This window comes from Ambystoma mexicanum, chromosome 1q (assembly GCF_040938575.1).
Source record: "Ambystoma mexicanum isolate Mex_15411 chromosome 1q, UKY_AmexF1_1, whole genome shotgun sequence".
Taxonomy (NCBI): domain Eukaryota; kingdom Metazoa; phylum Chordata; class Amphibia; order Caudata; family Ambystomatidae; genus Ambystoma; species Ambystoma mexicanum.
In genome coordinates, this window is record NC_090922.1 from 62,063,419 (window position 1) to 62,090,401 (window position 26,983).

General features: G+C 49.1%; 1 protein-coding gene across 3 annotated transcripts in view; it reads left to right on the forward strand.

The window, feature by feature from the left end:
* The window catches only part of NQO1 (NAD(P)H quinone dehydrogenase 1), a 182,823-nt gene that overhangs the window by 102,578 nt on the left and 53,262 nt on the right, over positions 1-26,983 (forward strand). For all 3 annotated transcript variants that reach the window (XM_069635519.1, XM_069635521.1, XM_069635520.1), the window contains exon 4: positions 12,685-12,798. In XM_069635519.1, the coding sequence (XP_069491620.1) occupies positions 12,685-12,798 (114 nt within the window). The remainder of the gene's footprint in view (positions 1-12,684; positions 12,799-26,983) is intronic.

Genomic DNA, 26,983 nt, shown 5'->3' on the forward strand with positions numbered 1-26,983 from the left:
ATTATCTGCCATCCAGATTTGGGTTTCAGCATATATGGAGTTAAGAGATTTGCTGTCTGCTTCGTAGTCCCCTGTGAAGGGTATGAGGATCTGCGTGTCATCTGCATAATTAGTGTATGTGATGCCACGCTTGTCCAGGAAGCTAAAGAGGGGCCGTATTAGAAGGTTGTATAGGGTGGGCGACATGCAAGATCCTTGAGGGACCCCACACTTAATGACGTTGGGGTTGGCACACGCTTTATCTGAAAATACTTTCATCACTCTTTCTTGAAGAAATGAAGTGATCCAGGCTGTTGCTGCTGGAGAGAAGTTAGCAGCAGATGAGAGGTGGTGGCAGAGTGTGTCATGGTTCACCAAGTCAGATGCAGCTGAGAGGTCTAAGAGCAGAAGAATGGCTGGTTTTCCTGCGTCCCTAAGGCCGTCAATCTGTTTTTGTAAGTCTAGTAGGGCGGTTTCGGTCCCATGGCCGGGTCTGAAACCGGACTGCCTGAGATCTAGCAGGCTGTTGGTTTCATGGAAATGGTGAACTTGCAGGTAAGCTGCTTTGTCAAGTATTTTTTAGTAAAAAGGGTACAGTGTCCTAATGGGCTGGTAATTCGTTGGGGTGTTAGGGTCGAAGTTGGTTTCTTTAAGACTGGTCAGACCCAGGCTTCTTTAAGGCAGGCCTGGACCTGGCCATTTGAGAAGGAGGCATTGATGAAGGCTGTAATGAATGGTGTTAGCGTGGTTGCGCATTCTTTAATAAGCTGCGCTGGACATGAGTCTCCTTTGCAATTAGAGGGTTTGATGGATTTGATGAGTGCTGCCACTTCTAGTTCGCTCATTTCCTTAAACGAGAATAGCGGAACCTTTGGTGAGGGTTTATGCGAGATAGATGAGATAAGCTTTCCCAACGCTTGTTGGTGTTCAGTAATTTTGTTTTGCAACAAGTTGAGTTTGTTTAGCATGGCTTCTTGGACACTATTACACCATTCTTTATCCTTTGAGAGGGTATGTGTGTCCTGAGCTGGAGACTCAAGTTCTCTGAAGATGGAGAATATCTCTCTTGAGCCTGATTTGGCGTTAGAAATCCTAGTGTTGAAGGAGTCTGATTTTGCTTTAATTATAGCATTTTTGTATTCTCTGGATAAGGTTTTGAGTGCAAGTCTAGTGGAGTCATTTGGTTTGATTTGCCATGAGGTCAGTGCAGTTATTTTTCGTAGTTCGAGGAGTTGGGGGTGAGAACGAGGAGTTGGTGTTTTTGGAGCGTTTACCCTTTCTGAGGGTAAGTGGCGCAATGGTGTCAACCGTCTGGGAGATGGCTTTGATATAGTTAGTGGCCTGCGTATCTGAGTTAGTGGAGAATGCTGGTTGAAGAGCAGGTACGAGTAGGTGCGGAAGAAGTCTCTCTTTGGTGAGAAGGCAGGAGCTTCTAGCATGGGCTGGTGGGAGGGGGGGACCCTGGCCGAGGGCTCTTTAGTCAAATTGAGTTCAAAGCGGATGGCGTAATGGTCTGACCACGTGATGGGAGTGATGCAGGTGATATGTGCAGGGCAATTGTGATGGGCAATCCAATGAAGGGTGCAACCTTTTATGTGGGTTGGCTTCGTGACTGCTAGCTTGAACTCTAGAGTGGAGAGGGCATGGTTAAGTGTGGCTGCCTGAGAGTCCGAGGCGTCATTCAGACCTTAATTCAGGTCATCCAGAATGATAGATTTTGTGGATTATTTTAAGGTTGCCCGAGATGGCGTGTAAGAGGGAGTCTTGAAAATCTAATGCCGGTGCATGGGGACGGTACACAATCTGGAAGGTAATGGTACAGTTGGGTGAAGGGGGAGACTTTCACAACCAGATAATAACTGTTGAGTCCTAGTTCACCTTGAGCCTTTCTAACATTGATGGATTCTTTGGCGATAAGGGCTACTCCTCCACCCTTGAGCAGTGGGCGGTCTTGCCTAAAGATGGTGTAACCAAGTTGGAGGGCTAGGGCTGAAGAGGGTCCGGAGTCGTCATGGAGCCAGGTCTCAGTAATGACCAAAAGATCTAGGTTTCCTATCGTGATGAGGTCATGAATGTCCAAGGCATGAGCTGGAAGGGACCTTGCATTGATTAGGGCACACCTAAATAGATATGTGTGGTGCTGTGGGATGGGGCAATTACCATCAGGTCTAGGAGCGGCTTATTTGGTGAAATGCAATGGGGTGGTGGCCCTAATCTGTGGTGGAGGACTAGGATGGGCACTCGAATTGTTTCCTCCCAATATCACCTGATGGTCACCATGACTGGAGAGCACATAGGCACTAACCTCAGGTACAGGCAGTGCATTGGTACTAATTCTAGGTACAGGCAACATATTGGTACTACTTTCAGGTACAGGCAGTGCATTGGTACTAATTCTAGGTACGGGCAACATATTGGTACTACTTTCAGGTACAGGCAGTGCATTGGTACTAGTTCTAGGTACAGGCAACATATTGGTACTACTTTCAGGTACAGGCAGTGTATTGGTAGTCACGCTAGGCAGCATCTTAAGTTTGCCTATGGCATCATTAAACAGCGACCGGCTAGCAGCGCTAGGGGAGATAACCGGGGGCTGACTCAGATGGTAAGGAGACAGTAGTTCCCAGAAGCTTAATCCAACATCGTCCAACTGAAACTTATCTTTTTTTTCCAAGTGAGCTGGTCTCTGCAGTCATCCACGTGGGTCCCTGGTGGTGGTACATGGTGCTGGGCATTTCTGGAGGGTTCCCTCAAGTGCCTGAGCTTGATGGTTTTAGCCGCCGTTGCAAGCAAGATTCACCCTTTAATCATATCTGCAAGAGAACTATTGGGTTTGTCCAGTTACATCCTACGGGCTAATGTAGTCACTTTGAGAAGTCCAGTAAGACTAGTTGTGACAAGTAGACTTCTGCCCTGCTGGAGTACAAGGATGAGTAGGGACTAAAGCACTGGGATGAATCCAAGGAATTTGTCCTTTCTCCCCAAGTGGGAGCCACCTCCTTTGGGACTAGGGAGGTGAGCCAGCTACGCAAACTCTAGGAGACAGGGAAAGTGGGATGTCACTGGTGATGATCCCCCCACTTTTCTCCCCTCCCTCGCTGCAAGAGGGAACAAGGCATCCTCAAGCAGAGATGCTACCGTACCTCGCTGTTATTCAGACTTGCAATTATTGGTTGGTTATATGGCACTTGAGAAGTATCCTAATGTTCAGGAACCTTTAAAAGGGAGTGACTTGGGTTCTGTTGACCCCATACCTGAATGGCATCTCCCCTGAAGTTCCAGGAAGGAGTTTATAAGACTATAAAGTAGGAAAGAGATAGCCGGGCAATGAAAACCAGCAATCTGCGCCAGGGGAGACGTCTCCCTTCCAGGACCTGGGTGGCAGGACCATGTTGGAGGCGTGATCGGCGGGGGGCCCATGGAACGCTGCTGAACCCAGGGAGAAGGTGGAGATTCCAGACCCAGCTTACTGATAGAACAAACCACCGCTGAATCAGCCTTCCGGCGTCCTGCAATCCCGAAGTCCTGGTGGTTGACGACAGGAGGAAGACCTGACCATGGAGTCGAAGTTCCGCAGCACCGGGAGAAGCTGCTCCACAACGCTGCAGGAAAACTGCTAGGCGGGCAGAGGAAGCAGGAGGAGGGGAGAGAGGTTCCAAAGAAGCCTATGAGGGGCTGACATGGAGAGTACCCCTACAAGGGGTTGAATGTAATCCAAGAATCCAAAGACCTGAGAAGCCGGCAAGCCCACACCAGGCTGACACTGAGGATACTCCACAATGGGGGGGTGAAGGCACACCAAGAAAGCAACAGCCTGAAGGGGCAGACGGCTCAAACAGAGCTACAAGATATAACAACAGTACCAGAGTGAACAAGAGATTGACTCATTGTGATTGTCAAGGAAGGCAAGGTTAAGAGCACCAGCCACTCTTATGTGGAAAGGAACTTTTTGAACTTTTGCGGCAGACTCCATGGGTGTCCCGAATAATCATCTCCAGGAACAGAGAAAGGCTGTTGGGACCCAAATTTGAACTCTATCAGCAGGCCTGTGCCTGAGCGAGAGCTAGAGTTACAACTGGGGTGGCGGGGGACGGGGAGGGGTCAGAAACCAGCCACCAGGAGCCAAGTAAAGTGTGAGTCAACTTACTTAGGCTAAGTTATATTGTTTAGTTGTAGTGGTAGGCTGAGCATAGGCTACAATAGGTTTTGGACAGAGGACATGTTTTTTGTGAGACCTCCTAACTAGCACCAGAATTTTTATTTTTCTTCTTTGAAGTTAGTTGCCCATCATCTTTGTTATAGGGATAGTTAGCTTTTCTTTTTCTTTAATAAAATGTGTTGAACCATGTCTTCTTGTCTGCCTTCTATATCTGACTTGCCACAGCATCTATTCAGCCCTCACCCATATACAAACCCAAGCGTGAATCCAATCATAAAGATAAAATGGGCTTAGTTAAGAGAGATCCCTCCTTTGTGTTTTGTGGTAACGTGGCCCGAGGGAAGGCTATACTCTGGAGAGGTGTGAATGTGAAACTGTAGCAACCCAAACAGCACAGTACAACAATCCATTCAAGGTTCTATACAAATATACATATACACTTTATTTAAACGCAACATATGCAATAATAACTAAATAGAAAACGCTACAACAAAGAATATGCTAGATGTAGCACTCTTGGTAATGAGTAAAGGCAATAAAAACCACAATGTTCTTCAAAAAGGATCTGATCTTGTAGCAAAAGGGATTAAACTGGCCTTGCCACTCTCTAGGGCTAGAAAATGGACCTGGGAGGGGTATTATCAGGCAATAATACCACTGCTGTGTATTGGCGATTCGACCTGGGTGAACCAGGTTTCTTAGCGCTGTGCTGGCAGTCCAATTCTGCCTCTAATGTGCCAGTTGCAGTAGTCCGGAGGGCTAACAGATGTCAAGTTGGGGTTGTACTGAAGGAGTTTGCGGTTCAAAGAGATGTGGATCATGCAGATCACCATATTCAGGTCAAGGTTCGATAGTGGACGGACTGATTTCAGGATGCACAAGAGGAGTTGGTTTTAGCTTCCCGGGTCAGACCTCAGGAAGAACACCATGATCGGTTCAATCAGCGATGAAGAGGCTGGCAGTTCGAACATTGGTTTGAGCAGTAGAGCTGCAGCAATGCTACTTTATCCGAGGCAACAAAGCGCTTCAGCTGGTGCGGTGCAGGGGCGATCTTGTTAACAAATGAGGTACTGCATTTCGAAGGTCAGTGAGTGTCAAAGGCAGCTCTGGATGGTCCTGTTGGTTTGAAATTGGTTGTATGTGCTCGGATCGCAGCCAACAGTAGTTCGACCGCTAATCTTCAGAAATCCTGGTTGTCTTGGCTCTCGGAAGCTGCAAGGCCTATTCCGGGGTCTCGGGGCAAGAGTAGTCCTTGTTCTCTGGCTCCCAAACACCCGCAGGGGTCCTTCAGGACAGTGAGGTCATGGGTGAACGGAGGATAGCACAGGGGCAATGCGCTGGTGTTGGACGCAAGACCACGCAGAGCAACAGAGGTTTGAATTCCGGATCCGCGCTTAGAAACCAAACACAGGTATGGTATTAGGTGTGTAATAAAAAAACAATTTTAAATAAATAAGTACCAGTGAGGCTGGCAGAGAGGCTGGTCTTTCTCGATGAGCAGGTCACCCACAGTGTTCCCTAATGATGGGTAGGGAGTGCAGCTTGCCTTTGCTTTGGACTTTCTGTCACCACTTCTCAACTGGTGGACTTGCGAAAAGACTGCTTTACGAAAAGGTCCAAAACAAATCTCCAAGGTTTGAAGTATAGAGATGGTTCAGAGAAGGAGTGGGAAAATCTTCTTTTTAAAGGCAAAAGTCTACTGGTCATTGGACTAAAGCAGGCTTGCTTTAAGAGCCCAATCTCTGTTCTTGTGTCAAGTGGACTTGGCCTTCTGACAGCTCACAGAAAGTGCTTTGGGTTAAGAAAGAGGAGGGGAGAGGGAGAATGAACAAGATGGTGGAACCTTCCTCCAGCTGGTCTGAGTTCCCTCTGTCTACACTAACCCCACTCCTTCGCTTGTCAATGTCATCAAAGGCTCTTTTGGTACGCAGCACCCTAGTTTGAGGCCAGTCCTTTTGTGAAGGATGTGCCCATTGATAACTGATCCTAGGACAGCTTCCTGTGGAGTAGCTGTCTCACTGGAGAGGGTGTTCATTACCCTACCCTCACAAAGGATCAAAGAGGTAAACCCCAAGGCTATGTTATTTCTGGGAGTGGCAGATACAGGCTGGCTAGGGGAATACATGTAACCCTTCCACAGTTGGGCTGACGTGTGTGATATCAAATTGATGTTACTTGGATAATTGAGAGATGTCAGCCACCATACCTCAAACTCAGGCTTGGCTTAGATTTGCAGTTTATTGTGCCAAGAGGATAGCAAATCACATAGGTATGTAGTTTTTGAACCAGAGGTGCAAATCTCAAATGCAGCCCCTACACTGCAGAGACTTGGTTGTCACTGCAGTTGTAATTATGGCAGCTGTCACTAGAACCTGCTCTGTGCCACTTGAAAGCAGGCACAGCAAATCGGGCCACTGATTCAGCAGGGCATAGGTATACACTATGCTTTTGGCATGAACCTTCCGAAAGTGGGACCTTGTTGGCAGGTCACCCTTTTATGACATGGAAACCTGCATCGTTTTATTAGTTGATACAAATTAAAAAATCCAGGGCTTTTATACCATTGCTATTGGGCGCACTGCAAGAAAAGGGTCTCTGGCGTTCATTCATTGCATAGGATTATACGGGCAACAGGTTCAGGGCTGTATTCTCAACCGGGAACATGCATATGGAGGTTTACCCTTTTCTGACATGGAATTACCTGCATTCTTTTCTTAGTTGATACAAATAAAAAAAGCCAGCGATTTTATACCATTGCCAGATAGCAATAACTCCCACTAGCCTGACCTGTAACTTGCACAGGCGCCTCTGTTCTCTTTGGGATCCAGGAGTGCCTTTGCGGTCACCAAGTTGCCCCTAATGCCGAAATTGTCATTTAGCGCTTGGGAGTCCTCTAATACAGGCGTTTTGGTGCACTGGTGTTTGTTCTTTGTGTGCAGCCTCAATACTCCCTGTCCGCTCTTTACCCTCACTGCTGTGAAGTTCCATAGAGTGACGTACAAGCAACACACGTAGTGTCCTGTACCAGAAGCGTACGCTGTTGAGCGATTGCACTCTCAGACTGGTAAGGGCCTGTGAAGTCACAACAATGACAACTTGTGCAATACTTAACTTGCTTTATTTAATTTTTTTAAACATAAACTACCCTCTGAAATACAATCCCACCACCCCCTTCTTGCTCTTCTAGTTGCTACATATGGTCCATCCTTAACATTGTATGTCAGGCCGCGTATGACTTCGGGGGCCCACTGGACTGTCTGCAACATTCACAGCTGACCAGCACCCTACTCTGTAGTGCTCCGCGAATTGGAGCACACTTCAACTACCGTGACAGCACTTTTATCAACCTACAGATCATGGCTGAAGAGTAAACCCTGGCATTGCCCACCGAGCAATTACAAATCCAGCAGACTTCATACGCCTCAGTCTTTCCACCAACCAATCTGAATTGATAATTTAGAAGTTGGCACTAAAGTTCCCATAGTCCTCTTGCTCTGCTGGACGATCGCCTACCCAACATGGCCCTTCTCCAAGCTCAAAACATGGCAAGAAGGTTGCAAGAATACAAAGGGACCCTATTCCCCACAAAGAGTAGTTTAAAGGATAGCAAAAGACCTGGCTGACATCTGTGGACCACAGGGTTGTTTGATCTTGCCGTTCAGACCGCATCAGGAGGGGTCATGGATAATGGACTGTTGGGAACTTGCCATGAATGCCAGCGACTGATGGCTCGCTGCATGTTCGGCTGTCTGGCTTTGTCCGCAGTGGCTGTCCTTAGGAGCGAGCGCAGAGGTGGGAGGAATTTGGGATTTAGGGCCCTGCTGGGGTATGGTGTGAAGCCGGAACAGGACTTTGAGGCTAACGGAGCCCCACATTGGGCTAGGTGGTTCCAGCCACCAGTCACCAACACTTTGTGTTGATAAACCGGATCCTTTTGCAGATCTCATTGTGAGCTAAAGCAATGCCATGACCGCTGAATGACCCATAGCATCTAACTTATCTGAACTGCTTGAGCGGGTATTTGTTAATTTAGTACGCTAGGGATTCTTCCTGGCACTGGAGACAAAAATAATGATGCCAGCCCAGAGAGCCCACCAGCCCAGAGAGCCCATTGCTCTTTAGCATTGTAAATAGGAAGAAATCTTAATGCATCTAAAGTATTTGATCCTTTTTAGTTTTGGCTATTGGGTGGCGCTGTAAGCCAACTCCATTGACGTGGGAACTTAAGAAATGGGAGCGAGTGACATGCGAGGAATGACCTAGACTGTGGGTCTCTGGTTATTTACCCACCCATTGACTGTCCACAGAAATGGTAGTGCCTATGTCGATTTTCTCCCCAGCCCAGTCTAAACACATCCCACCTGGTTTATCTTAGAGCTAGTTGTGCTTTCTTAGCAGGCTTCTGTCTTCATTGCACTTATAACCCAGTTTCTGGTGTACTCAAAACATCTTAAACAAGTGTCCTCTACTTGTTGATGTATGAGCAGCATGTGCGTCCTTGCACTCCATTCCTGTTTAAACCAGCACTGGGAAAGCCAGCCGTGTTGGCTCTTGCGTAGGCCTTCGATAGTCATTTGCTTGGTACTGCCTTGATAGTCTCACGTACTAGCACCATTTGCCAGCTCTTGGTATCTCATGGCTAGGTGGTGCCTTTATGACCGTGCCTGGAAAATGCTGATCCGACTCCTATGCAATCCAAAACTGTTGGTTTTTGCCCATTTTGTTCCCCCTCACCAGAGCCAGGTGTACCGCTTTTCTTGTATTCTTTGTCAAGTGTATTCACGAGGTCATTGGTCTCGCCTCTTAAAGCAAATGACTGAAATCCCCCGTGCTGGTGATAACACTCCTCCACCTTCCCCTGCTACTTGGAGTACACTTGGCGAGGCTCTATGTTCTTAGATTGCAAGGTTTATTTTCTCAGAGTTTTTTGGCAAAACTTTTTACATTTGGGGGGTGTTCCCCCCCCAAAACCCCTGCTTCCCTATTATCAAGTCCCTATTTCCCACTCCCCTAACCCTTGGATCCCCTTACTCCCCCACCTCTATTATCTAGTCCCTTTTCCCCATGCCTCGTACCCCTTGTATCCCCCTTAGTCCCCCCATATGTTTCCAGTTTTTTTCAGCAAAAAGCTCAGTCGAAAAAAAATCCTGCCGATGTAACAATGTCGTACCCTAGGCCATTTCAGCCCACTAGCCACACTTGCTTGGGAATCGTTAACTGTGTTAAGGGCTTGCTGTCCTTCTATATATCCGAGCATGGGATGCTGGGTTGGGGGTGGCAGGATTCTGCATTTACAACCATCAGCTGTTCTGTGATGATACCAATGGCTGTATTAGAATTGCTCTACATCCTCCTCGTGATGCCTGGAGGCAGCAAATTCTTTAGCATTGTTATTTTTTTCGGGCTGACCATTCCATGATGGCCGCCTGTGCCTTGTGCACCGGAGTGCTTGGGGCCATGCTATGCTGCGATCTGATTCGCCGGAGCGTCATTCAAGTGGCCTATTGGAGAGCCGGCATGCTTGGCCGGCCCTCCTCTCAAGGCACACTCCTAAGGCCCCTGTCTACTACAGGTACGCCTTGGTCGCCTGTGTTGCTGTGTGTGCCCCCCCTTGGGTCGCCTTTGTTGCTGTGTGTGCCCCCCCCCCCCGGGTCGCATGTGTTGCTGTGTGTTTCCCCCACCCCCACCCCTTGGTTACCTGTGTTGCTGTGTGCCCCCCACCTTGGTCGCATGTATTGCTGCGTGTGCCCCCCACCACCTCCCATCTTGGTCGCCTGTGTTGCTGTGTGTGCCCTCCCCCAGGTCACCTGTGTTGCTGTGTGCCCCCACCCCCCAATCTTGGTCGCCTGTGTTTCTGTGTGTGCCCCCCACCACCCCCCACCTTGGTTGCCTGTGTTGCTGTGATTGCCCCCCCACCTTGGTCGCCTGTGTTGCTGTGTGTGCCCCCCCCCTGGTCACCTGTGTTGCTGTGTGTCCCCCCCCGGATCACCTGTGTTGCTGTTTGTGCCCCCCCCAGTCACCTTTGTTGCTGTGTGTGCCCCCCCTCAACCTTGGTCACCTGTGTTGCTGTGTGTGCCCCCCCCTTGGTCACCTTTGTTGCTGTGTGTGCCCCCCTTGGTCACCTGTGTTGCTGTGTGTGCCCTCCCACCCTTGGTCGAATATGTTGCTGTGTGTGCCCCCCACAACCCACCCCACCTTGGTCGCCTGTGTTGCTGTGTGCGCCCCCCCCGGTCACCTGTGTTGCTGTGTGGACCCCCCACCATGGTCGCCTGTGTTGCTTTGTGACCTACACCTTGGTCGCCTTTGTTGCTGTGTGTGCCCCCCCACCACCCCACCTTGGTTGCCTTTGTTGCTGTGTGTGCCCTCCACCCACCTTGGTCGCCTGTGTTGCTGTGTGCCCCCCACCCCTACCCACCTCGGTCACCTGTGTTTCTGTGTGTGCCTCCCACCACCTTTGTTGCCGGTGTTGCTGTGTGTACCCCCCCGGTCACCTGTGTTGCTGTGTGGATCCCCCACCCCCCCACCATGGTCGCCTGTGTTGCTGTGTGACCCACACCTTGGTCGCCTTTGTTGCTGTGTGTGCCCCCCACCAACCCACCTTGGTTGCCTTTGTTGCTGTGTGTGCCCTCCACCCACCTTGGTCGCCTGTGTTGCTGTGTGTGCCCTCTACCTTGGTCGCCTGTGTTCTGTGTGTACCCCACCCCCTCACCTTGTTCCGCCTGTGTTGCTGTGCGTGCCCCCCCTTTGTCAGCTGTGTGCCCCCCCCGGTCGCCTGTGTTGCTGTGGGCCCCCTACACCCCTCCCATTGGTCGCCTGTGTTGCTGTGTGTTTCCCCCCACCTTGGTCACCTGTGTTGCTGTGTGCCCCCCCCGGTCACATGTGTTGCTGTGTGCCCCCCCCGTCACCTGTGTTGGTGTGTGTGCCCCCCCCTTGGTCCCATGTGTTGCTGTGTGTGCCCCCCCGGTCACCTGTGTTGGTGTGCGTGCCCCCCCCTTGGTCACCTGTGTTGCTGTGTGTGCCCCCCACACCCCACCTCACCTTGGTCGCCTGTGTTGCTGTGTGTGCCCCCCAATACCCTTGGTCGCCTGTGTTGCTGTGTGTGCCCCCCACACCACCTTGGTCACCTGTGTTGCTGTGTGCGCCCCCCACACCACCTTGGTCACCTGTGTTGCTGTGTGTGCCTCCAATCCCCTTGGTCGCCTGTGTTGCTGTGTGTGCCCCCCCTTGGTCACCTGTGTTGCTGTGTGCGCCCCCCACACCACCTTGGTCACCTGTGTTGCTGTGTGCGCCCCCCACACCACCTTGGTCACCTGTGTTGCTGTGTGTGCCCCCCAATCCCCTTGGTCGCCTGTGTTGCTGTGTGTGCCCCCCCTTGGTCACCTGTGTTGCTGTGTGTGCCCCCCCTTGGTCACCTGTGTTGCTGTGTGTGCCCGCCACACCGCACCCCACCTTGGTCGCCTGTGTTGCTGTGTGTGCCCCCCTTGGTCGTTTGTGTTGCTGTGTGCCCCCCAAACCCCCACTCCCCTCGGTCGCCTGTGTTGCTGTGTGTGCGTCCTTTGGTCGTTTGTGTTGCTGTGTGCCCCCCAAACCCCCACTCCCCTTGGTCGCCTGTGTTGCTGTGTGTGCCCCACCCCCTTTGGTCGCCTGTGTTGCTGTGTGCTCCCCCCAATCCCTCCCTACGGTCGCTTGTTTTGATGGGTGTGCCCCCACCCCCTTGGTCGCCTGTGTTGATGGGTGTGTCAGCTACCCCCCCCTTTGATGCCCCGCTCCCTTTTCCTCTCCTCCAAGCCACCCTCGCCTAAACTGACTCTGCATGTGTATGCTGCTGCCGCCCTGTAACATGGGGGTAGGCAGCCTGTATGTTTTTTGCAAGCACTTACGTAACTAAGTATTCCGCCCTGCAACATGGGGTAGGCCACATGTATGTTCTTGTATGTTTTTGCTAGTACTTATGCAACGAAATAAGCCTTCTATAACAGCGTCGCGATGCCCAAAGGCTGTTGGGCGCTTTATAAATGCAGATAAATAGCTCACGCGTTCTGCTTTCGAAATCTTGTTTGAAATCTAGTTTCGAAAGTTCCGCAAACCATCCACCAGGGACAGGGGAAAGGGTGGTTGGCGGGCTGGGAGGGAGGTCATCAAATCTCGTGATATTGTGCCTGGGTCGTGTGATCTTCGTTCAGGTGTTAAGAGCAGGGAGCAGCAAGCCAAATACCTGGTTGCGAAATGACAAATTGAAAGAACTGTGCATCGTTTAAGTAGTGAACTTGTGAAACAATAGGCTTCATCAGACCTGCTAAGTTAGTTGTACATTTTTTCCAGATGCAATCCCTTCTAGGTGAAGTGCCGAACATTAAGTTGTACTCCTGTTTTTAGGTTCTGAACATGCCACGTTGGGCATTTCTAGCATCTGACCCCTTTGTGTTTGTAGGCCTAGATGTGGAGGGGGGCAGCAGAACCATGCAAAGGCCACACCTGGATGCTTTGGCAATGCGCTCTCTGTATTGTGTCACTAAAGCCATGTCTCTTTGTTTCTGTCCCTGCAGTTCCCGATGTACTGGTTTGCGTTACCTGCCATGATGAAGGGCTGGTTTGATCGAGTTTTGACCCAGGGCTTTGCATACTCCCTTCAGACCATGTTTGACAACGGCCATTTTAACGTAAGTAAACTCGATGAATCTCACATGTTCCAGGTAACTAAGGCTCTTGGGTTTGCTTCACATACAAGGTTGAGATGTTATGCAATGATGTTATCGAATAAATTACAAAGAATGCAATTAACCCAAAACATCGGGAAAATTGTGGTTGGGAAGGGGAATAGTAGTTTTTGGTGTGGGGAGAAAAAGTATTTTTTAAAAAAGGGGTAGGGACTTGAGGGGGAGCAGCCATCCCAAAAACAATGAAAAACAACATTTGTTGGGTTATTTAGATGTATATTCGTTGAAAAATGATTATTTTGTTTTCTCATTCGATAAAATCACCTGTAACCTTTAATATGTGTCCAAGGGTGTATGAGTCCATAACACTACAGGAGGCATTGAGACTGTGAATCATATCCTCACTCTACAGAGTTCCCCCTGCATGAAATAGTTGGAAAACTCCCAACTGGTGGTGGACAGTGCTGCCTTTGCCCATGAATATCCAGTAGTGAGCTTGAAAAATGCATGGGCTGTCCTTCTGTTTCTGTCCGTGCAAGGGCCTGGGTTCCTGTATGTCACTCCTCCCTAATTTTCGTTTTAAGTTTTGGCTGTTGGGTTGCTGGGTAAACTTGAATTATCAGCCGAAACTGTTAAGATGGGCATCGAATATAGGAGCGAGATGGCATGCAAAGGGGTGCACAGCCCGTGGATGTTTTGACTTTCACCCATCCACGATCATGTTAACTTCTGTCGCCATGTACAACCACTTACCATGCACGCCTGTCCAAAGCACACCCCCAATGATATATTTGTGTTCTCCCTGTGCTTTATGAGCAATCTCTTGAAAGTTATTGGCATAATTGCAACTACAAACCAGTTCCTTGTTTTGTGTGTGTGTGTGTGTGTGTGTGTGTGTTTGCATCTGTTCATTGCACTGAATTCCTGTCAAAAACGTGGCAATTTTTATATTTGCTGCGCACTGCCATAGTGTGCCCACCAGTTACACGCTGTTTCTATTTTGACAGTGCCTGGAAAGCGCTGCGGCCATGCCTAAACACACGCTTGCACAATTCTTGTCCGATGTGGCACTTCAGATGGCCTAATAGAAGAGGCGTCAGTCTGCAGGTGACCTTTTAGCTACGTAGGCAACCATTCAACACCCTTTACCATGCTCCGCCCAGAGGCCTTTTAGTTTCATCTGAACGCAATGCTGGCAAACTGGGTGTCCATCTTGAAAGACAATATTAGTTTTCTATGGCACTATACTATATTTGTGTAGCGCTTTATTGATGGAAACTCATATTTCAATTATGTTGGCAACTATGAATGGCCAGGCAAAGTCAAGGAAAATGTAATACCATTGGTGGCCTCATTTATTTTAATGTATTATATTTCTGAGATGCCACTAGTGAATCTGAGATGACTGGTCAGTCTCGCTGCCATTGTGCCTGTGCACAAGCAACTGCGCCCTACTGTTGTGGCCTCCCAATGATCGCACAGACACTTTCTAGTGTGACACTGCCTTTATTGCGAAAAAAGTCATACTGCTTGCACACTGTTGCTTCACTGTGGTAATTCTAATCCATGGCTTATTTTGTGAGTGGTTAAGAGGGGTTATAATTGGGGTGGTGGGCTGGCAGGTGATGGGGCCTGACCTGCTGGTCAGAGCGCTAGGGCTGCAGTGCGGTCCCTCAGTAGCCTGTGCCGCAAATTGCTTTTGCGTGCCCGCACTTTTCCTTTCATTCTGTCCTCTTGCGAGAGGTCTGGTGAAATCTCTCAAGATTATGCTCTACATGCCTCCTTTTGTTAGAAGACGAAAGCAGGTGCCGCTACTCCATGACAAAGTCTGTGAATCATGTAAGCCTCTTTTTCCCCCTCTGCGGTCAACCTTCTCAGCTTTCTTTTCTTTCTTGCATGTCCTCTTTCCTCCTTCCAGTTCGTTTCTGCCTTCCTGGATGTTTGACTGTACTCCTGCTAATCCAGGCTCCGTGCCATCTCCTTGCTCAGAGTTTGCTGCCTTTTGTCCATCCTTCTTTCCTCTCCCTTCTCCTTGCTTTCGTGCACCTCGTCCCGAGCGGTGGGGCCTGATGTTTCCTCAGGACTTCTCTCAAACAGCGCGTCTTGTTCCAGGTTCCATCTTCTCCCGGCCTGTAGTCCCTGTTTACACACCCAGATGGGTCTGCTGAATTTGGACCTTGTGACGGGGTCTCTCTGTGTCAGCTTTATCTTTACCCAGTCGCCTTCTCGAATTCTGCTGCCCTGGGGCGCCCTTCTCTTGTCATTGCACTCCTTCATGAGTGCCTTGATCTTCTCCATACCAATTCTTCCATGTTGACTTCATCGTCTTCCATTACTTGTGACATACACGGAGGGTCCAATGTGGATGCTGCCCTGTGTCCTCATAGCATCAGAAACGGTGAAAAGTTGGTGATCCCGTTGGGGGTCAGTCGGTGGGCTGCCACTGCTTCCTTGACTGTGGAAAAGGGATCCATCCCTGATACTGTGGCTAGTTGCATCACTCCCTTGAGGAACCAATTGTCCCGTTCCAACAAAGCCATTTGCTTGAGGGTGATACAGCACCACTTTTACTTGGTGAATGTTGTTTTCCCTCTGAAATGTGTCCATCGCGCGAGAAACTAGTTGGACACCAATTCATTGGGCAGGCCTTCTCTCTGAAAGATATTGTTCAACACTTCAATTACTGTGGATGACGTAATGTCTGTGACAAACTCCACTTCACCCACTTCGATAGGAAGTTTATTAGCACAAAGCCATATTTGTGCTCAGGTCTCATCAGTTCCAGTGGGCCTATGAAGTCCAGTCCTAGCTTCGGCCACAATCCTGGGATCTGTGTGATGGAAAGGCGCTTGCCTCACTTTCAATCTCTTGTCGGTATTCTTGTGGCACCTTTCAGTCATTCTTATGTCGAGGTCCATGTCGGCCCCCAGTACGACTCTCTCACTCTTCTCCTCAAGTGCCCTGCACATGATAGTTCTTCTCAACGCAACAGGGGGGATGGCTTGGTGGCCTCTCATCAGCATGCCTTGGTCCTCAAATTTCTCAACGGATGGTTTCCAGTATGGCCGCAGGCCTTCTGGGATCATTCTTTCATCGGGCCAGCCGTTTCAAACTCGTGAGTGTTTTGCAGTTGTGGCGTCGTTAGCTGCTTCCTCTCTCCAGTGTTTCTCACTCATCTCCAGGTATTCTTTGCTTCGGAGATCTTCCAATGAAGCTACGATGCACTCGTCCTTAGGAAGTTCTCGTTTAATCTGTTCCACTCCGGCGGTCTGGTCATGCAATCCGCCTGTGCATTTCGCCATCCCTGAGTATGTACCACTTTGTATGTATATATATATTCTTGCAGTTTGCTGCTATGCAGGCAAGGCGATGGGTGGAGGTTCTCGTCCCTCCTGGGCTAAACATGTATACCAACAGTTTATGGTCCGTCACCAGTTGGAATTTGGTGCCCCAGACGTATGTCCGGAAATAATCGGCTGCCCATGCGCAAGCCAGCATTTCTTTTTCAGTTGTTGAGTAGTTTTCTCTGCTTGTGACTGTGCCTTTGAGGCAAACGCCACAACCTGCTCCACGTCGCCTTTCCTTTGGGTCAGTGTCGCTCCTAGGCCATAGGAACTGGCATCTGCGGTACTGATGGTCTTCCATTGTGGGTTGAAAGGCTGTAGGCAGGGGGCATGTGTGATGCAATCATTCTCTTTTTTAGATGACCTCCTGCTGCTCTGCTCCCCACTTGTACTCCAACCCCTTTTTCATTAATTTGCGCATAGGAGCTGTGGTTTCTGAAAAGTTCTGTACAAACATGGCATATTATTTGGCCATTCCCAGAAACCAACTCAGTTCGTCCCTGTTGGACGGATCAGGTGCTTTCACGATAGCCTGGAGCAGGTCCTTCTTCGGGCTGATGCCCGCTCTTGAGGTTTTGTAGCCTAAGGACTCTACTTCATCTGACCTTAAGATGCACTTGTCGAATCGTAGACCGACTCCTGCTTCTTGTATACGTGTCCACACTTCACGAAGCACCCTAGTGTGCATTTGGACGTTGGCTGCATATACTAGAATGGCATCCTGGAAGTACACTACATTGCCAATTGTCCTCCAGTAGCGAGTCCATCATGCATTGGAAAGCTGAGGCAGCCGACAGACCAAATGGTATGCGGGTGAACTGGTATGTGCCGAATGGGGTTATGAATGCCGTCAGGGACCTCGACTCTTTGTGTAGGCAAATTTGGTGGTATGCGTCCCTCATGTCACTTCATTTCATTAGGAGGTGTAATTCATTAATACTGGGGAGTGGGTAGCTATCCGTTATCACCTTGAGGTTCAGGCAGCGGAGATCTATGCATATGTGCAGGCCGTTCAAGTATTGTTTCTTGATCAGGACCACCAGGTTCAACCACTCGGACGACTTTATAATTTCTATTGTGCCGTCTTTGAGAATTCTGGCTAGCTGTTCCTGTAGTGCTTCTCTTGCCGTTGCAGGGACTGGCCTCACTTTTTTTGATTGAGACAGCTTCATGCTTTAGCTTTATTTTATGTACATAATTCCTTATTTTTCCTGGGTCGTCGGAGAACAGCTCGCGAAAATCTTCTCTGGATACTGGTGGGCCTTCCGAGATGAGTGATGGCATTTGTCCTTCCACGCTGGCATCAAGTTGCATCTGCAATTTTGCTTGATCATCCCAACCGAGCACGGCTGGTACTCTTTTAGAAAGGTATACTTTGCTCTACGTTACCGTCCCTTTAAATTCAATGGTGCTTCGTATATAGCCCAGCAAGTTTACAGTTGCTCAGCCAAAGATGGTTGGTCTGTGCTTCGTCGTGCGTACTTCTACTCAGTCTTTCCCTACCATTTCTTTGTACACGGCAAGAGGTACTATGGTTAGATCAGATCCAGAGTTGGCCATGACCCTTGTTTTTCGTTGTCGTCAACTTTGATGACCCAGTGCAGCTTTTCCCTGCGAGGAGTGATGCTGTTGGCCATGATTACGGTGGGACATCCCTCATCTTCCGATGACTATTCCGTCCTAGCTGTGTCGCTGAGTATCGCTGTGGCCATTTTCCTACCTCTCCATGTGCAGGCAGCAGCCACGTGTCCGAATCTGCCGCACTTTGAACACCATGTTCCTGGCTGGACACTGCTTGTCATTGGCAAGGTGACTGGTGCTGGCACACCTGTACCATTTGGCTGGTTCTCTTCTCCCTGATCTGCTGTCCGTGGTGTCTGGCTGCCATGTCTCCCGTCTCCCTTTGAATTGTAGTGCTTGTACATCCGGCTCGAGGCAGCTCCCCTTCCACCCCCTAAATTCTTTCCCCCTCCCGGAGGTACCCTCCACCACTCTGGCTATTTGTATCACCTTGTCCAGCTGCAGCGTTTTTCCCAGGATGAACCTATCCTGTATCTTGCGGCTGTTGGTGTGCAGGGTCAACATGTCGCATATTCTTTCCTCAGACGTATCTCCTAAGGCACACAATGCAACCAGTTCTCTCAGTTTCATAACATAATCATCCACTGGCTCAATCAGCTCTTGTTTCTTACTGTAGAACCTAATTTTGTGCAGTACGACATTCTCACTAGATGAAAACCTCACCACAAACTGCCTCTTTATAGACATTGTCGTCATCACCTTCTGCCGCCTCGGATTTCAATCCTGCAAAGATTCTCTGGCCTTCCACCCCTAGTGCGTTCACCAGAATGGCCCTCTTCCTTGCTGCTGTGAAGTTTACGCCACCCAGTGCTTCCATGTACATTACAAACATGGGTTCCCACTGCAGCCATGGTATGGTTGGCCTTCCTGGGACTGGAGAAATGCTGGTGGTGGTGTGGCACCTCGCATGATGTCTGCTGTGGGTCGTCACTTCTGTCCTCGTCACCAGTTATGTTGTGGCCTCCCAATGATCACACAGATACTTTATAGTATGACACTGCCTTTATTGCCAACAAAGTAATACGGCTTGCACACAGTTGCTTCACTGTGGAAATTCTAGTACATGGCTTATTTTGCGAGTGGTTAAGAGGGGTTATAGTTGGTGGTGGGCTGGCAGGAGATGGGGCAGTCAGAGTGCTAGGGCTGCGGTGCTGACCCTCAGTAGCCTGTGCTGCGAATAGCTTTCGTGCGCCTGCCCTTTTCATTCTGTCCTCTCGTGAGAGGTCGGGTGAACTCTCGCGAGATTACGCTCTACACCCACCTTTAGTTACTGTGCCACTCCAGCCTCCCGCCCATTCTACTTTTTATACACTTCACCTGTGATTGTGAGAGCTCTACCCCCATAATTTAACCCTGCAGAATCGCAAGACATCCTGGTTATATAGAAAAGATTGGGTGTCTGCGAAGTCGGTCGCCAGGCATCTACCTCCTGAAGGATGATGGGATGAGTTTAACAGGCTGTTATCCAACATTGCAGATTGGCAGCATTTCATTCTAAGCTGCCCTCGCTTGTTTTTATAAACTTGCATTTGAGGTTTTATATTTATATTGACCACAACGTCTCCAACCCCTGCTGCACTAGCTTCTCTAATACCAAAATCATATGATGAAACCTATGTCTGCCTAACTCTTGTAACTCTTGCATCGTTGTCTGTGCGAAGATACCTTTTTTTACTGCGAGAACAGGAGTACTTGTGCTACGCCATGAACAAATTAAAAGCTATATGTATAGAAACAGTTCCCTTTAGTGCTCCCACCTCGCAGAGTCCCCAGAATGCGTTTGAGGTTCAGCTTCATTCTTCTGTGATTTTTAGATTGATTCTGGATTGGGTAGTCTTGGGGGGGGGGGGGGAAGAAGGGGGCGTTGTCCCGGCGGAAGTGCGCGTGGTCTTTGTGACAAGCCTCTGTGCCTTTAAGGGACAGCCGAGTCACCAGGCGGGAAGCAGGAAGAGGAGGAGGAAGAGGATGATGAGGAGGAGGAGGAGCAGCAGGAGTCAGGGTGAGGAATGGGAGTTCCTGTCTGTACGTGTTTCATGAGGAGGTAAGAAAGTGAAGGTCCTCCTCAACCGGTGTCACTTCCGCATTGTGGTGTAAGCCCAACAACTGGTGCTGAAAGCGTTTCCCGTGCACCTTCTCCACTGGCTCCAGGGTGTTTATCCCACTGTGCCCGCTCTCGCGAAATCGGTCCCGCCTCCGCTCCTGCATCCGATCCCGCCCCCAACACAACTTCATTGGTGCGCCAGGTGATCTTGTCTCGCACCCATTTCACGGCAGACTGCCGCCTCATACCTCTGGCTGTGAGCAGGGTGATCCCACCCCAACTCAACTTCCTTGGTGTGCTCGGCGATCCCGCCTTGCACCCATTCCACGGCAATCCGCCGCTTCATAATCCCAGCTGTCAGCTGTCCTGCCATCTCCAGTGGTGACCCACCGGTCTCATCCTGAGGGGCACAACTCCCATGGCGATCCCGCCGCTCAAGCATACAACGCATCTGGTGCGGCACAACCACGTGCTGGCTCCCAAGAGGAACCAGGGAGGCAAAGCACACAGCCTGCAGCAACTGTACGCACACCCCGCGGGGAAGAAACAAAGGACACACCCACAAAGTGATACCATGCAACAGGCAGTACCAGAGGTACAGTGAACACACCACCCATAGCCTATCACACGCTGAAATTACAGCACTAGGCCCTAAACCCCCTGCTTCACACAGCACCCACAATGAGCGGTCCAGATTCCCTGGTCTGCTCTGGGGCACAAACCCCTGCCACGCTGCTCGCCTCCAAAGCGGCCCTACTCCGAAAACCACTTCCCTGCACACTGATGCCACAGAGTGACAAAGGGCCAAGATGGATTGAGTGGGTGGAAGACTTTAACCACTTTGTCAAAGCGGCCGGTGATGATAAAACTCCTGCGCTGAGTGACTGTTCATCAACCTGGTGGTGGTGGGGGGGGGGAATTAAAACCATAATCAAGACAATACTCCCAGAAGAGAAAAATGACTACGCCTCCCTGATCAACGCTCTTACCAGAAAACTCATCATTGAACCTAACCGTGACTATGAGCGCTATGTGTTTAACCAATGCACACAAAAACCCAAAGAGACCATTGACAAGTTCATCACACGCCTTCACCATAAGAGCGCTCGCTGCCAATTTCACCGGTTTTCCACAGATGAGGCAATTAGATTGCGTGTGATTGAAGGATGCGCATCACCCACATTCCGGAAGCAACTACTCAAAAAGCAGTTGCCCATCGATGAAGTGAGCAAACTGGCCAGAATATTCGAGAGGGTTGCCAAACAGGCTGCCTCCATCAAAGGCAACCCGGGACCCAAAAACAAAATAATTGTGACAATCCAACCACAGAGACCTGGGGATGCCCATTGGAAGACCATACAGCCAGTTACCTTTCAGGACACACAGACTATGTTACCGGTGTGGTATGAACTTCCCGCACTCCGCAGCTTGCCCAGTCCTTACCAAAAAGTGCTCCAAATGCGGGAGAGAAGGGCATTTCCAATCCATCTGCAGGGAAGGAGACCATTTCCCACACCCCGAATGAACATTCAACCACAGGGGCGACCCTACAACTGCCAGCCCCGACCTTCAGTCTACCCGCCAAGGTCCAACCAAGCACACCACCAGGGCCAAAGAAGATATGTAAGGGCGCTGGAAGAGACGCAGTTCCAAGACCCGTGTTAGGGCTATGAACTACACAACCTGTACACCAGTTACGGTGCTGCATACGATGAGCCATCGCACCAGTATCAGTTCTATGGGGAGCAACAGCACAACTACCAATATGACTATAGCACTGAATATGACCAGACACAACCTGATGAATACATCAACCTCATTCAAGACGATCGAGAGGCAAAAGAAGCACCCATGATCTCTATCAATGCAGGGAATACTCTACTGCTTCCTGATTGATTTGGGTGCGACAGTGAACATTATGAGAGAACAGGAATTCCTACGGATGCTGGAGAAACCGGAACTTTCAAAGAACACGAGGCTATTCTAGTGGGGCCTGGCACTGCCCCTACACTCAATCGGGCAGTTCCTGCGAAGGTTGATTCACAATGGGTTAACCCTCAACACCACCATTCATGTCATAAGAAGCCCAATGAAAGGCTGCTGCCTACTCAATTATCACACAGTGAGCTGTCTCAGACTCATTGATATCCGATTCCAGGAGGACAAGGTGATCCAGTCGGCCACAGCACCCACAGGAAATGGAGAAATGGTGTGTGCAATCAACAGAAATCCGGAGGAAAATGGTGCCATCACAAAAGAGGTAATCCAAACTAAGTTTCCTGACCTCGGGAAGGGCTCAGGAAGCTCAAAGGTGTACTTATCAAGCTACATGTCAATGAGAATATCCGACCAGTCCCTCAACACCCCAAGAGAATGGAGGTCCATCTTTTAAAATGCTGTCTCACAGGAGCTGGACTAGCTACTCCAAAATGAGATAATTGAACCTGCCACTGGACCCACCCCGTCGGTCTCACTGCTAGTAATTGTCCCAAAGGAAGGTGGCTGCATTAGGCTCTGTGTCGACATGAAAATGGCCAACACTGCTATCCAGCGTGAATGACACTCAGGCCTGTGTAGCGACATGGTAGTGCAGTTGAACAGAGCAACTACATTCTCCAATCTAGTCCTTGTGCAGGGGTACCACCAGCTTCAACTACACCCGCAGTCGAGAAGCATCCCCACTTTCGCCACACATGAGGGTCTTTTCCGTTACCACCAGCTGAACTTTGGCATCTCCTCCGCAGCAGAAATCTTCCAGGAGGCCATCAGGCAAGTCATCTGCCCAATCAAATCGGCGCTCAATTACAGCAACGACATCCTGGTCTTCGGCATGTCACAGGAAGAGCATGACGCGGCCCTACTGGAGACCAGCCCCGCTCTGCACAATGCTGGCCTGGTGCTAAATCTGGAGAAATATAGATTCAGCAAGAAGAAACTCAGGTTCTTTGATCACATCTGTTTGGACAAAGGGGTGACTCCAGACACAGATGAGGTTGAAACCATTACCAACCTTCAAGTCCCAACGCAGGTGGCAGACGTAAGATCGTTCCTTAGCATGGCCGGCTACTGTGCAAGATACATCCCGCACTACGCGACCCACACGAGCCGCTGAAAAGACTACTACAAAAGCTTAATTTGGCATGGAACTCTTAAGTGAAGCGCCAACTCTATTTTAGGATTTCACTGTTTTTTATTGTTTGCACATCAGTGTCCTCCACCATCTTGGGTTGACCTTTTCATAGTACATGTTTCGGCATGGGTGCCTTTTTGAAATCTGGGTATTGTTGCATCTCTTTCTATAGGTCACTAGATGACAATATATTAATCTTCAACAACATCTTTTTTCAACAAATAAAAGGGATTGCAATGGGCACTAAGTACGCGCCAGCCATGGCTAACTTATTTATGGGTCTATTTGAAGATGTGGTGGTATAGACAGACGTGGCTTTCTCGGGAAAAATTGTTCCATGGTCACGGTATATCGATGATGTATTCCTAATATGGAAGAAAACCGCACAGTAATTGGATGAATTTGTTACCAGAATCAACACAAACGACTTTGAAATCGAACTAACAGGGAAAAGCAGGAAGACTGAAATACATTTCTTGGACTTGAGAATATATGTAGTTGGGGACCATTTGGAAACATGTACATATAGGAAAGGGACTGAAGCTAACTCTACACTGTATGCAACGAGTTGTCACTATGAACCCACAAAAAGGAATGGGCCAGTAGGAGAATTTATTAGAGCATGACAATTGTCAAGAGCCCCCAAATATTTGATAAAGAGTGCAAGTTATTAACTAAGTGATTTTGGCAGAGGGCATATGGAAGCAATTACATCAGCAATGCTCAGGATAAGGCAAAGAAGCTATCAAGAGAACACACATTGACACAGGTGAACAAGGAAAAAAAGGGAGGCTTTGACAAAGTTGCATTTGTGTCTACATTTTGCAGCAACCACTATGAGATACATAAAATGTTAAAGAAAACATGGCACCTACTCAAGTTGGACACATGTGCAAGAGCATATAGAAGACAAACCTCGAATTATGTTCAGAAAAGCAAGAACACAAAAAAATTGCCTTAGCCCAACGTTACTGCCCGAGGAACAAGAAACATCACACAAACCATGGATACAACCCAGTAAGAAAGGGTTTAGAAAATGTGGAACACGCACAAAAGTGCTGAAATGTTTGTGGACAACTGTGGCACTAAAACCAAAATTCAGGAATGTATAAACTGCAGAACGAAATTTGTTGTATATGGGATAATCTGTATTTGTAAACACATCTATATAGGTAGCACAATTAGAGAGCTAAGGACAAGAATAAGAGAGCACATGTCGACTATTGGGAGTCAGGCCCCAAATTTCCTTTAGGTCAACACGAACACCAACAGACATGCTGAGGCGAGACTGATTTGCAGATATAAAGCCACAGAAGTTGATTTAAACCAGGACAATAAAATGGCCTCATTTCTGTGAGAAAAGCGCAATTAAGGAAATAATACAGAACATTGGGAGATAGTCTGTAATATGATACATTGATATCAAGGACATGAACGAAACGTTAAGGTCACTCGACCCACACGTACTCTGGACAGCAATTGCTAAAACCATATATTGGGGAACATTTTTACAGCTGTGCCTTTCTTTCACTCCAGGCACACAACACAGATGACAATGTCCATATAGCGCTCATAAAACGGGCACACTCCAACCAGTGGTCTAGTTTACCATATATACTAGGGAGTTTAGAATGGATAAGTACCATAATATCCACGGTCCCTGGGAACTACGAAATCCAAAATAAAAGGAAAATCACTCTGGCCAATGGGGCAACAGAAATGCCGCTGACGACGGGAAAGACCCAAAGAAAATGGAGGAGGCAGCATGGTAACCGCTGCAGGGTCCTCACACAACTTGTTCCCCTCCCCCTGGGAGGGGGCAGAACGGCGCCAAGAACACCCCAAAGCCCGCGAAGGGCAAAACAAAGGAAAGGGGCGGGGCGAGCCCCTTTATAATCAGCAGGGTCCGACTACAGAGACATCTCGCTCCTGCAGTAGGACCCTGCAGACTCGCCGTGCTGGAAGAAGGATTTCGTTTTTGCTGCCCAGATGGATGGAAGGAAGGCTGCTCTTGTTCGTGTGATGCAGCACGGTGGTTCCAGTGTTCCAGTGAGGGTGTTTTTGGTTCCTGGCAGATGAGTTCGAGGGATTTAGAGAGAGCAAAGGTAATGACCGCACCGTTTGGGATTGGTGAAGGATATGTCTTCAGTCAGGGAGGAAAGGTGCGGTTGTGCGTATGTTTTGGCGTAATAGTTATTTTAGCTGTAATAAGTATGCGTACGGCGGGTCACTTACAGGCAGGGTACACGAGGCGGATGTATTGGAGGGCAAAAGAGTAGTCGTTATGCATTATGGAAGGACGGTCGCTGTGCCGCTTTGAGTCCTGCTTGTGATTAGGAAAGTATGCTGCGTTTCCCTTCGGGAGATGTGTATGGGTTGAGGCAATAAGAAGGTCCTTTTAACTCTCGCAAAATAAATACATGGAAAAAGATGGGGGATTTTGTGGTCCCGTGCCGTTTTGGTGTTTCTAGGTACTGGCGGGATTGCGCCAAAGACTGGTAAGGCTTAGTAGATAACATACTTGCATGCTTCGTGAAACGTAGGAAGTCATTTAAATTGAAAGGCATTCTTCGGCCAGTACAGAGGTCGGAAAGTGTAACGTGGTGTGCGAAGGGGAATGGGGGTTGTAAGTTAGGGCAACCGATTGTAAAGAAAGCCCAGGGAAACAGCACACAATTTAACTATTACACGGCCGCAGTATAGAGGCAGCCGGGTTAACACTGAATTGAAATTGAAAGGAATTTGCAGACACAGTAGGGTAGGCCAGTTACAGGCCGCCTTCTAGTATAACGTTACCTGATTGTTTGCCCAACTGCATTCTGGAATTCGTAGTCGCCTTTGCCTAATGGGGCGAACGCTTTGTATTCATAGTGGGGGTAGGCGAGAGCGCCATGTGTGGAGAGATGGCCAGCTGGCCCCAGATGGGTTGTAAAGAGCAATGCGAGGTGTTTTGGTAGTGGTGAGATGATTCGAAATAAAGGCCCAGTAGAACGCGTTACGGACTGCTTAATATGCATAGCTTACTGAGCGGCATGCCCTTGCCCGGTGGCGTGCTGAGTATGACAATATTACGCCGGGGGGATAAAGCAATTTTACAGCGTAGGATGTAATATGTAATTTATGGAAGTCAAGTGATGTAATTTAGGGAAGACAAATTGGTATGTTTATCGGATGGGACAGTGAGGAATTGGGTTTGAGGCAAGACGGGCGGATAACAAATTTTGTACCTTTCCATTGAACAGGTGCTGGTACTTTAGAGGCGAGGTACGGGTACGGCCTACACAGCTACGTTGAAATAGTTTAGTGCAGAGGTTGACGGGTGCCTTCGAGGTGTTCTTAGCAGTAAAGAGTGAGGTGGTGCAGGTTAGAGAAGTCACCAGGCGGGACGTTCTGTGTGCCATCATCTTGCAGGCGGAATGGCCCCCAACATAACGACGCAGGTGGATCTTCGGGTCCGCGATTATAAAATGCTGGGTGTCTGTAGCGCAGTGGGAGCTCCCAGGCAGAGGTATTTTTCATGAAAGGTTGTCACTTGCAAAAGTACAAACCCACCAGCCGGGTTTTCTGGGATTTGAACGGGCCTCTTGCACTAGGGGGATGTAATACTGGTCTCGGGAGGACGACTGGAGGATAGTGTTCATGGGTATGTTAAACAGCCGCTGGGTTGACTATCACGCACCTTCCTGTGAAGCGGTGTGAGGCAGACCCTGGTTTTCAACTGGGGACACTGAGGGGAAGCAAGCAGCACGAGAACAAGGATATCAGGGGGGAGTAGCTTTACTGTTCAGGGATACAGTAAAGTTGGGCATGGTATGTAATCTAAGAATGGCAGTACGGAATAGGAGGTGGCAGTGGCAGGGGGATCTCTGGGAGAGGTTACCACTCGTATACACTCCATTGATGCCGGTTTAGGCACACCTGCCAGAAGGCAGTTTGATTGGGAAAGGTATTGCTAGTTACTCTGCAGTGGTTATGCATAAAATACTGATCCAGATTACTGGATAGGCAGGACATGCTGAAGTGGTGAGCATGAGGATGTTGGGTGTAGTGGCCCCATGGCTCGGGGTTTGGGTGTGTAGTAAGGGTTCTACA